Genomic DNA, 14,109 nt, shown 5'->3' with positions numbered 1-14,109 from the left:
CACGTGACAGCACCACGTGACCCGGTTCATAGTTGAAAGTCAAACATCTCTGCAGCTTCTCGTCATGGCGGTCCTGGTGGGACGGAGAGCCTTAATACAAGCCTTCCGCGTGCACACAGCAGACCGGGACAGCGCGTGCAGGATAGCTGCGGCGACCGCCTGCACGAGACAGTATGTTTTGTCCGGTAAAGCGACGACACGAGGCTACAGCTCCGACTCCAAGGATGACCTGCGCGTCAGATACCTCGACGGAGAGGACTCCGGTAAGTTCCGCTAATAAACCGCGTCACTCCACATGTAACACAGAGGTTAAAGCGGTAACGATGGTAACGATGCTGCTGTCAATCAGAAAGTTACAGGTGTAAACACATCACCCGGCCCCGGACGCAGCGGAGGCCACGCCCACAACCAAATCAGGAAGTACGTGTTGACGTCAAACTTTAAGTGGAGAAAAAAATAGTTACAACTTTTTGTGAAGACAAATGTGATACTTTGTTGTGAGCAGCTGCACGTTTTACTTTTCTGTTCTTTTCATCATTAATGCTCCAGAGTGCAAATACAAAGTGTACCCACAGAATCAGACTGCACAAACCTGCAACTCGCTCCACAGTTTGGGCTGCAAGTCCTACCAAATATTTAGCCCCGCCCCCTAAAATAAAACGTAATGAAGATATTTGTAAACAGTTCTCACTGCTAAATTCCTCCAGATGCATCGGACCGTCCCAGCAGCACACGTTCTTACTGACCACGGCGACCCATGCAGCGTGGTTGGTGATGTCTGATGTATGATTGATTAATGATCTGATGAAATGTCCCCGGCAGCCTGATAAAACATTTTAAGAAGGTGTGTATTACCTTTAACGAGCATGATGTCATCATGTCTTTCAGGTATCGTCGTCGTTGGTATAAATCGACCAAAAGCCAAAAATGCCATCAGCAAGAATCTGGTCAAAATGGTAAATACAGATATTTATATTTATATGACATCCATTTCAACATGAGAGAGATTTTTCTCTGCGTCACTCAGAGAAGTCTGCGTTGCTGTCACTTCTTCTTATACCCACATGTTGTACATTAAAATGTGTTTTTCAGATGTTTGACACGCTGGAGGACATCAAGAAGAACAACAAAGTGCGCAGCGTCATCATTTGCAGTTTGGTTCCCGGGATCTTCTGTGCAGGTTCACTCTCGCTCTTTATGATTCACTGACTGTTTAAAATGTGTTTCCAGTTTAGTTCATGTTGTGTTCACTATTTGTCATGTTCTGTCTGGAATATAAGTCGCACCATCACAGTGTGATTGTAGTCGCCTCCCAGCGAGACAAAGGGTCTAAGCTTCCTTCCTGCATGATGATTTTGATTGTGTTCAGTAAAGTCACAGTCTCTGTGCAGCTGTGTTGCTCTTTCAGTCTGCAGTGAAAGTTGTGAAGAAGCCTACAGACCCTCACCCTGCGAGTCGCGCTGCCCGACTCCGCAGGTCACTCGGTAACTTAAAGAAGAGCGTTCCATGAGGTTAATTTCCTGAACGATATCCCACAGTTTTCTTTACGTGCATGATTATGACCTCGTGACGGATGAAAGATGTTAAAAAGCGGTGCAGCTAGCCTGGTCTGGGTCGCTATGTGTCCCAGCACGGCGTGCAATACACGACAAATGGGGGAGGTGTTTTTCGATCGGGCCAGGTTCCGTGTGTGATGGGGCCAGCTGCTCTAAAGAGTAAGAATTGTATACTGGTATATTGTTCCCACTGGTTTATAAGAAGCACTTTTTAGCTGAATTAATGTGTATTTAAAGTGCGTCTTCGGCCTCGTGTCCACCTAGCGTTTTTTTCCGAGCAGTAAAGCGCTGGCTGTGCGCTTGGAGTGTTTGCATGAAGCGAGAAGAAAAGCGTGGTACGTCTGTCCTGTCTCCATGACAACAGTGTGTTGATAACGGCCGCTGTATGACCGACACTGCTCTGTTACGTTTTTACTGCATGTTTTATATTTGAGATCGTTTATTTCCAGATCAGACACGGAGCAAGGAGGACGTGGGTACAAGACACAATCAGTAGGAGGCAAAACTACGGGGAATATCAAACATCTGGAAAAGAGCGCCCGTGACGTCAACAGCGGCTTTCTGAAAAGTTGAAAGGTTTTCAACTTGAGCACACTTTTTTCTCCAGGCGGCCACTTTCTGCTGCGAACGCTCTCTACTCATTGAAACATATGGAAAAAGACGCTGGCGCTCATAAAAAAACTGTTACGTGGACACGGGGTCTTGTACACCGGATCTTACCGTTAATCAGCTGTTTTAAGACGTGTGGATAAATCAGAGAGCAGACTCTCGTTCAGATACTCGGCGTCTGTGGGGCGTGGCAGACTGACCACTTCTTCCTGGTCTCTGTGTGATGCTGATGCTCTGTTTGTGTTTTTATTTGTTTGCAGGTGCCGACCTGAAGGAGCGGGTGAAGATGCACCAGAGTGAAGTCGGACCATTTGTGTCCAAAGCCCGAGCGCTCATCACAGAGCTCGGTAAGCGATCGCTCTCGTTGTAGAGCGTTGTCGGTGACATCGTTGTCTCGTGTTTAGCAGAGAGTCATCTAATCAGAGTCATATCTCAAAATAAATAGAGGTCAGAAAGCAGTAAGGGGCGCTGGTGGCGCAGTCGTTAGTGCGCGCACCCCATGTATCAAACCTCCAAGCAGGCGGCCCAGGTTCAAATCCCACCTGTGGCTCCTCTCCTGCATGTCATTCCCCTCTCTCGCTCTCACTGACTGTCCTATCTCTCCAATAAAAGCCCAAAAATAAATCTTAAAAAAGGCTCCAGCAACACTTGGAGTTTGAAGATCAACTTAATTAACAAATTAGCCCGACACGTTCCGGCCTGTGGTTGTCATCGGCGTCATCCGGTCTAATTTGTTAATAGAGTTGATCCTCGTGTCGCTGGAGCTTTGTGACCTCCCCATGCACCGTGGAGGTCGGTGAAGTCGTCGATGGTAAATCCATCTTTTAACAAAATGTTTCTCCTCAACAGACGCTAGCAGAGCTAACAGTGCTGCACCCTGCCAGTTGCTCTTTGTCTTCTCACAACGCCGCTCCTCTGCTTGTTAACAAATGTACGTCGTCTGTGAGGGGCAGTCAAGACCGCCCAAGTGTGCAGTTACACTCTTAAGACCTTCAGAGGGTGCAAAAGAGCGCCAATCTGAACAACTGCATGTTGTTGCTTTAAAGGACGTGAAATAAACGAGTACGACCACGATCAAAAATACATCAGGCAGGACGCCTTCAGCCAGACGGGCCGGCCTCCAGGTCGTTTAAAAGAATCCAGAACATCTCAGATCCCTGAAGTCTAACGTGGAGACCTTCAGACCTTGTTGAACCACTTCTAAAGGCTAAACTCAAGAACGGGTTCAGACGACCTTTTCTCTGCTCGTCTGAAAGTCTCTCTGCCTCGTTATAATCAAGGTCGACCCGTCAGAAGTGAAGACGATCCTTCTTCTCACATCGTAGTCTTAACCGTCTCCTTGTCTGTCTTTTCTCGTCCAGGTAACCTTCCCGTCCCGACCATCGCTGCCATCGACGGAGCAGCTTTAGGAGGAGGTCTGGAGATGGCGCTCGCCTGTGACATCAGAATTTCCTGTAAGACTCAGAGACCCTTTGTTTAACGTTACAGACGGACATGTTGAAGCTTTTCATTAATAAACGTTTTAATGTGACTGAACCTTTGATATAAACGATGTAATCTTGATTTGATGATAAATGAATCTCAGTCAATGTGATGAGATTTTCTGTGTAATCATGTTCATGTCTGAATGTTTAGGCGTCTTCTCTTTGATCTTTTTTAGCCAATAATGCAAAGATGGGATTGGTTGAGACCAAACTTGCAATTATTCCAGGAGCCGGTAAGGCCATGTTTTTATTATTATTTTAATGTTCTTTACAGACGTCTTAACTTTCATGAACAACAACACTGAGCGTCTGTGTCCACAGACCTCGGTTTCTGGTGACATTTTCATTGTTGCTAGGTTACGAAACTTAACTTCTGCTTCCCTCTGTGATGTCCGTTAGCTCTGTGTGTTTAATATTTTCTGTAATTCAAAGACATGAAGGCGTTGTAAAGTCATCGTGTCCTGACATCATCAGCAGCTCTACCTGGAAACTGATCCCTCATAAAGACGAGTCAATGGAGCGTCTCCTCCGCCGTTGTTGTTGTTAAAGCTGATTGGTTAAGTCCCACCCCGTCTTGATTCTGATTGGTCGATGAGGGAGAAGTGACATTGATAATCGCTGCTTTGTTCCAAAAGTTGAAATGTTTTTAACTGACAGTGCAGTGAGCACAGCAACAAAAAACAGCCGCTCTGCTACATTTGTTTTGTATTTGAAACGAGCCAGCCAGCGCCAAAAACTCCACAGGCCATGACGTGCGATCGTTTATACAGAGAGTCGATATTAGTGGTGCGCAAAACTGACCAAATTGCTAAATGTTTGCACGTTGGCGGCCGGCTTGTTAATAACAGACGATGCCTGGGCGCGCCGCTCAAGTATATTTCCGACCTGTTTTTAAGTAAACATTTAGCGTTTAAACGTTTAGAAGTCACACCTCTTGTCGATATCTATCGTGTTTGAACTGCTCAGGTCAGTGCAGCGAGCTTAACTGAAGGCATTTAAGAACGCAGTCAGTCCTGGATGCTGATTGGTTGAAGCTCACAGCATGCTGAAGCACGTGGTTAGATGTGTCTCTCTCCCCGTGTGCAGGAGGGACGCAGCGTCTCCCTCGTGTTATCAGCGTCTCTCTGGCCAAGGAGCTGATCTTTGCGGCGCGGGTGGTGGACGGGACGGAGGCGTGTCGTCTGGGTCTGGTCAATCACTCCGTGGAGCAGAACGAGAGCGGGGACGCTGCGTACCTGCGCGCTCTGGAGCTCTCACGAGAGATCAACCCTCAGGTAAGAAAAAAAAAAAAACATTAAAGGAGAACAGATGGAGGAACTGTTCAGAACGCCATTTCAAGCCTCGATATTTATGGGGGGGGGGTGAAGTGATCTCGGAGCAGGATGAGCTGAACCAGCAGGGGTGAAAACACTTTGATTCATGAAAAGAAGGAAGTCACTGTTTGTTTTTGTGTCTTCAGGGTCCAATCGCTGTTAGGATGGCAAAACTGGCGATCAACCAGGGAATAGAGGTAAGACTTCCTGCTCGTCATTTTCCACTCAGGGTTTGTTTTCCCGCCTTTTTGTCCTTAAATGATCACCTGACTTCTCCTCTTCTCTCAGGTCGATTTGTCCACGGGTCTGGCGATTGAAGAGGCGTGTTATTCCCAGGTGAGTAATGGAACAGATAACTCCTCAATACAAAGCACCACATTTCTGTTTGTCCACCTTCAAATTAAAAGCAACTCACTTATTTTTGTTCACCTTCAAAATAAAAATACCACACTTCTGTTTGACCCCCTTCAAAATAAAAGCAACTCACTTTTGTTAGACCCGTTCAAAATAAGAGCACCACACTTCTGTTAGTCCACCTTCAAAATAAAAGCACTGCACTTCAGTTTGCTCACCTTCAAAATAAAAGCACCACACTTCTGTTTGTTCCCCTTCAAAATAAAAGCACCTCACTTCTTTTTGTTTATCTTCAAAATAAAAGCACCACACTTAAGTTTGTCCAACTTCAAAATAAATGCACCACATGTTTTACTGTTTGAGAGGGTAAACTGAAATTCACAGACAATTATATATTTAACAGGTGAAGTGCGTGCGATTATGCGAGATGCGTGGCGATTTATAACGCTCACGTGCTGATAGGACACGGCGTGATGAAGAAGGGACTCCTCACTTTTGACAGACTTTGATGGCTTGCTCCGCTGTTTGCCTCGTAGTCACACAGTTTGAATAACCTGAACTTATTTCTGCAGGTTCAGGTATTCAGAGCGGTTCAAAGACGATGTGTAAAACAATATATTAAGAGATGGTTTTAACAATTCTTCTCGTCGTGGATATAAAAGGCGGTGACCTCTGGATGCAGGGTCTCAGATGTTTATGGGAGGGGCTTAGCTTTGACTTGAGGAGGAGGGGTCTGACGCGTGTTGTGTTTCAGGTGATTCCGACTAAAGATCGTCTGGAGGGTTTGGCTGCCTTCAAGGAGAAGAGGCGTCCTCACTTTAAGGGCGAGTGAGGCGGTCTCTCTCTCTGCCTCCAGCTCTCATTCTGCTCCACTGCTTTCAACATTAACGGGCCGACTCTGTACACGTCAACACATCCGCCTGTACAGAACCCCGCGGACGACCGTGTGCCGGCAGGACATCGGGGACCCCTCCCACCTTCTGGTTTGACTGAAGACTTCACGGCCTAGCAGTTGCTGGGGGTGTCGTCTAACGCTGAAGGATGTGAAGACAACTAACAGAGCATTAACTTACTGAACACCTCCAACATGAACTACTCACTCACTAACATGAATTACTCTCCTGCCGTTTGTAGAATGATTGGCAGTTAGTTACTAACAGTAGCATCCTGACTAGAGAACCAATCAGAGAGCCAGAAAAAAACACTCAGAGGTATGCATCAGAAGCTTTAGTTCAGCACAAATATAGAACATTTAGAAAAACGCAAACTAACATCGGACGTTTGTGCAAATAAATCATTAAACACAGCTAAATAAAGGTCAGGGGGTGGAAGTTTGGAAACTTGTTCTACATCCACATTTCTATGTTTTTACTTTAAAGTACATTTAAATGGAAAGTTTCTCCGTTCAGATTTCTGTCCACACTCAAACTAAAAATCAGCAGATGTAGAGAACAACCTCAGCAGTCGTGTGGATGGTTTGGTCGTGAGATGGGGACAAGTTGTGATAGATTGAACCAATGCAGCTGGCCATTAGCATCTGCACTTTTTTTTTTTTTTTACGAAAACAAAAAATAGAAGTCCTAGTCTTCCACTGATGGCTATTTGCTTGTTTTTAATTACCAAAAACTGCCCGCGAACTCCTGCACACATTGCAGAAATTAGTTGGCAATGTAGTCCATGCTCTCTCTCTCTCGACAGCATTTTAGTTAAACATCCGACCGAAGACAAGTTGTTTTTTTTAAAGAGTCTGTACTTTTCGATACTACCGACCATTAAAACAACAGATTGTTTTCAAACCTGTCGTATCGTTAAGTGTTTAATTATCCAGACTTCTGACAAGCTCAGTAACACTACAGCGTCGACGTACTGTTTCTTTAAAGGCTTTATATGCGATTATATGCGACTCACAGCTTATTTCAATGTCATATAAGCGTTTTTAGATCACGGTCATTTCTGGTAAATTTACATGAAGTGTGAAGATACAAGATAATAATAAAGATTGCTAGCATTAGCATGCTAACACAGCAATGCAGCGCAAGTTGTTTTAGTTTCATGCTGGTGCTCAAGGGCGACATCTGGTGGATCAAAAAATCGCATATTAAGCCTTTAAGAGCTCTTTGCCACATCTCTCTGCCTTCATCAGCGTGTGGTTCTGTTTCAGTGAGTAACCAATAACAGTTTTAATCACTGATAAAAATAATCTCTGCAGGTAGAATCGTTCACTGCGTTAAAAGCCATGACAGAGTTTCTGTGTCGACCTCGTGCTGTTTGACTGCGACAGAGCGACAAACGCGTTAAACTCTCGAGAACGTCTGAAACAGAAAAAGCACGTCTCCATCTTCTGTTTCAGGACGTGAGAGAACAAATAATAACGTGTGTTGTTGTCCTTTAACACCTGAGAATGTATACGCCATGCCTTGTGTGTTTGTGAGTTCAGATTTGTTTCCACAGAAACGCAGTGACATCATCATTTACGTCACCTCCACTGAGTTGCCTTTTTCTTTTCCTTCTTGTCTGTTTTAGTTTCTGTTGATTTTATGTACCAGAATGTGGAGTTTTCATTGATCTTTGTTAATGTGACTTGTGTTTGTAAATCAGTAAAAAGCCTCAAACTGCTTCAATGAACCTGTCGCCATGGAGACGGTCTGTTAGACCTCGTCTCACTGCTGTGAATAAATCTGTCGCACAGAAAAGATGCTTCCTCTGCAGTCTGTTTCAAAGCACACCATCGACACCAACATAACAATATATTATTCGTTGGGCAAATTTTTACATTTTTATTGGAGAGGAGAGCTGAAGATAGACAGGAAGTGCTCGTAGGAGATTGCCGGTCGGGGGGGGGGAGTGACGGGCAGCAAAGGTTAGATTCAATCAAACCGCCGGCCGCTGTGATGAGAACTAAAGCCTGAGCATGTGGTAGTGTTTTAGTCAAGACCACACTAACAAAGACCAAGACATTCCCCGAGGCCAGAATACTCTTGAGACCGGGACCAGACCAAGACATATATTATTTATTTATTGGGCGGCAGTAGCTCAGTCTGTAATGACTTGGGTTGGGAATCGGAGGGTTCAAGAGTCCGAAACCCAGGAAAAATAGATAAAGATTATCACTTTAAAAAATATATTATGCCAAATAATAGCACACATCATTAAATACCATTTAAAAATACCATGCTTATCATTAATTTATATTTGTTTCAGTAACAGTTTTTAATACTAGATTGTGAGTCTGGTTGTTAAGTCAAATGCTTTGTTATTAGGGGGCTCTTCCTTTTGGAGGGGGACCAAGCTCAGTGTTACAGGGGCACTGGCCCCTTTTGGCCCCTGCCTAGAACCACCCATGGCTTTCTCACAGCAGCAGCATTTATTCTTCCATGATTTCCAAAATGACAACACAACAATACACATGACATCCCAGTGCACCCAGCAACAATACAGCAACGTAACCACACACCACAGTCAGACCATACAGTAACTAACTAAACATTCATCAATAAATATATGTACACAAAAACAACACACTTAGACACACACACATGGATGAAAAGAAGAAAGGGTTAGGCTTTTAAGAGGCATGTCTATCGAGAAGACGGACATAAAAACTGCTTCAACAGTTCTTTTCCTTCAATTATAATTTTTGCATAATGGCTCTATAAGTACATGAGTGGTATTCTTTGTGTTGCACCTTCAGTTCCTCTTAGATCCTCTTCTTCACTTGGTTTTATTTTTCTCTGTGTACCTGAGTGTCGATCACAGAGGCTGCATGTTTTCCTACTCTGAGATCAGGACTCAGTTCGTTGTCAGGTTAAAAGATAGACATGCAAAGCTGAGGGCAGGGTCAGAGGGGGCATGAGGATATAAGCAGGCGTGTGCGCGTGTGTGTAATGCGTATATGTGTGTTGTGTGTGTGTGTGAGCAGACAGTTGAGGCCCTGGCCGGCGGTTGCGTGCAGGCTGCCCTGTGGCTTCATGCTGCTGCTGCACAGAGCCTGACTTCAGGCTGCACATCACCACTGTGGCTGCCTCCTTCCGGCAGATGTCCCAGCACAGAGCCGGGGGGAATCCCACCACAGCTCAGGGTTGCGTAAAAGAAAGACCGACCGGTTCCCCAATACTGGAGGCCCGACCCCGACCACCTCTCGGGGGACGTAAAAGGTGTAACAGTAACGACAACCTTCATAAAGATTTCAAAAGTTCATCTATTTTAGTTTTTTTGTTTTTTGTCTTGGCAGGTCAGCTCAGTCGGGTTTTTTTTTTCCTCTCTGGTCGTGCACTCAGACTGTTTCTGTTCAAACTGTCGTTACAGGTGTTTCTGGACGTTAATGAAACCGCAGGTTATTTCAACAGAGTCAGGCAGGTTCCAACTTTGTAAGCATAGCTTCAGTTATGATCTGCAAACTGCCTATTTGGTAGAGAGTAGTGAGGTTTATGAAAACATACCTCTGACATCAGAACTTCACTAAATCAACTTCACCTCAACAGGCCCGTGGAAACATTGATTGAGCACCGGAGGATGTTACAATAATATAGATTTTATTATCAACAGTTTTTATCAAGTCCCGCCAAGCCAGAACAGAGTGACGGCTAATCTCTGTTTGATGTTATTCAAACTTGTGCTTTTCCTGCTGGTTATCTGTTTCAATCCATCGATCATCTTTCAATGTTTGCTCTTTTCAAACGGTCACAATCAGGTTAGCTGACGCCGCCAGGTTCAAACCGGGGTATACAACCTGGACAGGTTTCTAAATAATCACAGGGCTAAATAAAAGAAAAAGTCAATCGGGCACACTGACCTCTACCCAGGGGTGTTTCCAGATGGGTGGAACAACCCATCTGGAAACATTTGGGGTGGCCAATAAGATTTCAAAGGGGGGCCCCCTTTGAAATCTTATTGGCCACCCCAAATGTTGCCATTATTATGTGCAACTCAAAAATCGATGTGATTAGAGCAGAAATAAGGGGGTTAATAAATCATCTTTATTCATGTGTGTGCACAAACTTCAGGCAACCCTGCACAAGTCAGCGCCCCAGTCGGGCCACCCCAGTCCAAAAAGTCTGGACACGCCCCTGAAACGATTTCAGGTGGTGATCAGCTTTCATAGTTTCTAGGAGAGGACAGATTCTTTATTTAATTCTGGTGAACTGTCCTTTTAGGGCTGCATGACTGATGGTTTATCTGAGGTAAGAGGTGCAGGTTTACAGAGTGCAGGTTCCAAACACATTATGATAGCTGTTGATGAGTTGATTTAAAGCACCTGTGAGGAACATTTAGTTTGTTTTGACGATGCTGCCCCCTGTGGACGATGCAGACGTCTTGTCATTTTGCTGATTTTTTTCCTGTGCAACAAAGAATAAAACTCTGCTGTCTTTGAAGAGCAGAACATATCTCTCACTCATGAAATAAAAAACACTGATAAAAAAATAAAAAATCACTCCATCTGAAACCTGCCCGCAGCAGCAATTTTAGGCATTAAAATGTAATACTGCTGCCAGAGTTAATGAGTTAATCAAGATTAATCTCATGCTATTTTGTCCCTTCAGGCTCACTGTAGATAGTCGTCCTCAGTGTCTCCCTGTAGTCTCAGTGATGTAAAAGAAGGACACTGCTGCATCTTTGAATGTTTCATTTCACTTTAACAAACTCTCAGACAGCTCAGCTGACGAGTCCAAAGTAATATCCACCTTATGACATCACACATTTACCTTTGTTACCATTCCTTTGAGCTGTTTGACGCCAGTTTGGGATTCCTAACCACTTCCTGGGGCTCAGAGGTTGATTTGATGGTTTGCCTGCTGAACCAATGAGTTTAAAAGACAAAGTATGTGAGTAGTTTTTTATTTAACAGCCAGTCTTTTACAAAAAGTTATCATAAACTCACAAAGTCTCCTAAAGGTGTCACAGACACACCTTTGTTTGAGCACATCTATCCATCAAGGGAAAGTTTAGCAAACCATGTGTATGGATTTAAAGACTGCTTTTAAATGTTTCTTTAAAGGGCAGGGCTCCTTACATCAGTTTATCATCTGATGGTAAAGTGTTGTGTCTTGTTGGTTTATTTTACTTCACACTGATTATATATCCAGGATTAAACCACGGCACTGAAAGAACTTCTCTTACATGTTATCAGCCAAGCTCACAGGTACATTAAACACTACTTCTCCGTCTTTGGTCAGGCGTCACTTTGACTCTGCTGCCACCTGCTGGTACAAAAGTTATCAACAAACCTCTGACTGCAAAAAACGAACAACTGAGTTTACTAACCTACATGTACGCACATTTTTACAGTGTTTATGGAGGAATGAAGAATTTTAAAGAAAAGATGGTTTAAAGACATCTTAAACCTCATTTAATCAGTAAGTAAAAAACAGTCTGACAAGTTTAAAGGTCAAACGTGAAATGTTTTATTATTTGTCATTTCTTTACCTGCATAGCTACAAAGCCAACAAGTCCTTTTAATTAAAGACCGTCTTGTTTCTACAGAAGCCCAGAATGGACAAATCATCCTAACATCATTTCTGGAGAGGACCTCATAAGACCCGTTTCCACCAATCGGTCCTGTTCAGCTTGGTTCTGTAAGGTACGCATTTATTGGTGTTTTCACTGTCAGAAGTTTGGAATGTTACCAAAATAACAGATTTGTGCCAACATATTTTTTTGCTACCTTTCTGTTGTAGTGCCAAGCATCCCGAGCTGACCCTAGGGCGGAGCTAGACACACTGCCGTCCGATTAGTAGAAAAACTAAGGCTGTTTTTTTGTGACTACTGACAGTTCGTAGCTCCACCCCTTAGATGACCTCGGCGGTGATAACTTGTGCTGGACGTCCACCGTTGTTTACCATGTAGCGTTCTTCTTTGTTGAGTGTGTGAGTTTATTGGCGGGCTACACTGTATCAAGCTGCTATGATGTCACGCTATTACATAGCTGATGTGGTTATCACCATCCGGCTTACACTCTGCTTAGAGAGAGAGAGAGAGAGGAGCTCAAGGTGCCAGTTCCCCGGTAGTCTAAGCCTATAGCAGCATAACTAGGAGCTGGTCTACACCAGCGGCAGCCCTAACTATAAGATTTATCAAAAAGTTTTAAGTCTATTCTTAAAAATACAGACTGTGTCTGCCTCCCGGACCCTGGCTGGAAGACGATTCCAGAGGACAGGAGCCTGATAACTGAAGGCTTTACCTCTAATAGTACACTAGCAGGCCTGCATTCTGGGATCGTAATGTTCTTGAAGGGTAGTATGGCACTAGTAGCTCCTTAAGATAAGATGGTGCATGGCCATTTAGAGCTTTGTAAGTGAGAAGAAGGATCTTGAATTATATTCTAGACTGTATAGGGAGCCAATGCAGAGAAGCCAACACAGGAGTAATGTGGTCCCTTTTCCTAGTTCTAGTCAGTACACGAGCTGCAGCGTTCTGGACTAGTTGAAGAGTCTTTAGAGACTTACCAGAGCACCCTGACAAAAAAGAATTACAATCATCCAATCTGGAGGTAACAAATGATAGTAGGTAACTGAGGTAACTAGTTTTTCTGCATCATTTTGCGACAGGCTATGCCTGATCTTGGATATATTACGAAGGTGAAAATAGGCTGTTCTTGAAATTTGCCTGATGTGAGAGCTAAAGGACATATCTTGATTAAATAGAACTCCTAAAGTAGCAAAACATTTCTGGTCATCCAGGTCCTAACGTCCTTAAGGCACGTTTCTAGCTTACATAACTGACTGGTGCCATCAGGCTTCATTGATACGTAAGCTGAGTATCATCTGCATAACAATGAAACTGTATGGAGCGTTTCCTTATAATATTTCCCAGAGGAAGCATATATAATGTAAAGAGAATTGGTCCAAGCACTGAACCTTGTGGCACTCCATGGCTAACTTTGGTGTGCATAAAGGACTTATCATGAACATGTACAAACTGAGATCGATCTGATAAGTAGGATTCAAACCAACTTAAAGCAGTCCCTGTAATTCCAAGTAAATGTTGTAGTCTGTGTAATAGGATTTGATGGTCGATAGTGTCAAAAGCAGCACTAAGATCTAACAAGACAAGCACAGAGAGAAGTCCCCTGTCTGAAGCTAGAAGTAGATCGTTTGTAACTTTAACTAGTGCAGTCTCAGTGCTATGGTGGACTCTAAATCCTGACTGAAACTCCTCAAATAAACTGTTGTCATGGAGAAAGTCACACAGCTGATTAGCTACCACCTTCTCCAGGATCTTTAAGATAAAAGGTTAGATATAGGCCTATAGTTATCTTGAGTTCCTGAATCTAGAGTAGGCTTTTTAAGTAGAGGTTTGATTATGGCTACTTTAAATGACTGTGGTACATAGCCTGCAAGTAAAGACATATTGATCATATCTAATATAGAGTTGTTAACTAAGGTTAAACAGCTTGGTTGGGATTGGGTCTAAAAGACAGGTTGACGGTTTCGACGCAGACATAATTGAATTTAGTTCTGAAACGTCGATTGGAGAAAAACAGTCAAGGTTAATATCAGGTCCTGGAACTGTTTCTGCCATATCAGAGGTATCTGCACCAGGTAAGGGCAGGAGGTTACCAATTTTGTCTCTGATGTCTAGAATTTTGTTGTTAAAAAAGCTCAGGAAATCATACTGCTGAGGGCTAAAGGAATACAAGACTCAATGGAGCTATGACTCTCTGTCAGCCTGGCTACAGTGCTGAAAAGTTATCTAGGATTGCCTTTGTTTTCCTCGATTAAAGAGGAGTAGTAGGCAGCTCGAGCGTGACGTAGAGCCTTCATATATTTATTATGACTATCCTGCCAGAATAAACAA

The 14,109-nt window shown here is 43.7% G+C and overlaps 1 protein-coding gene across 1 annotated transcript; it reads left to right on the top strand.

Annotated features, from left to right (window-relative positions):
* Positions 1 to 16: 16 nt before the first annotated feature.
* On the top strand, positions 17 to 8,009 carry auh (AU RNA binding protein/enoyl-CoA hydratase). Its single transcript, XM_020660174.3, has 10 exons — positions 17 to 263; positions 889 to 956; positions 1,093 to 1,180; positions 2,426 to 2,512; positions 3,527 to 3,619; positions 3,826 to 3,882; positions 4,736 to 4,923; positions 5,109 to 5,159; positions 5,251 to 5,298; positions 6,071 to 8,009. Exons 1-10 carry the CDS (start codon positions 65 to 67, stop codon positions 6,146 to 6,148), a joined length of 957 nt encoding a protein of 318 aa, XP_020515830.2. The 5' UTR covers positions 17 to 64; the 3' UTR covers positions 6,149 to 8,009.
* Positions 8,010 to 14,109: the final 6,100 nt, after the last annotated feature.

This window comes from Labrus bergylta, chromosome 17, assembly GCF_963930695.1.
Source record: "Labrus bergylta chromosome 17, fLabBer1.1, whole genome shotgun sequence".
Taxonomy (NCBI): domain Eukaryota; kingdom Metazoa; phylum Chordata; class Actinopteri; order Labriformes; family Labridae; genus Labrus; species Labrus bergylta.
Note: the sequence above shows the minus strand (reverse complement) of the source record. Positions and strands in the feature narration are given on the sequence as shown.

Coding starts and splice junctions, on each gene's coding strand:
- auh (XM_020660174.3), top strand. CDS start 65: ATGGCGGTCCTGGTGGGACGGAGAGCCTTAATACAAGCCTTCCGCGTG. Junction 264..888: donor CCTCGACGGAGAGGACTCCG/GTAAGTTCCGCT, acceptor CATGTCTTTCAG/GTATCGTCGTCGTTGGTATA. Junction 3,883..4,735: donor TGCAATTATTCCAGGAGCCG/GTAAGGCCATGT, acceptor CCCCGTGTGCAG/GAGGGACGCAGCGTCTCCCT.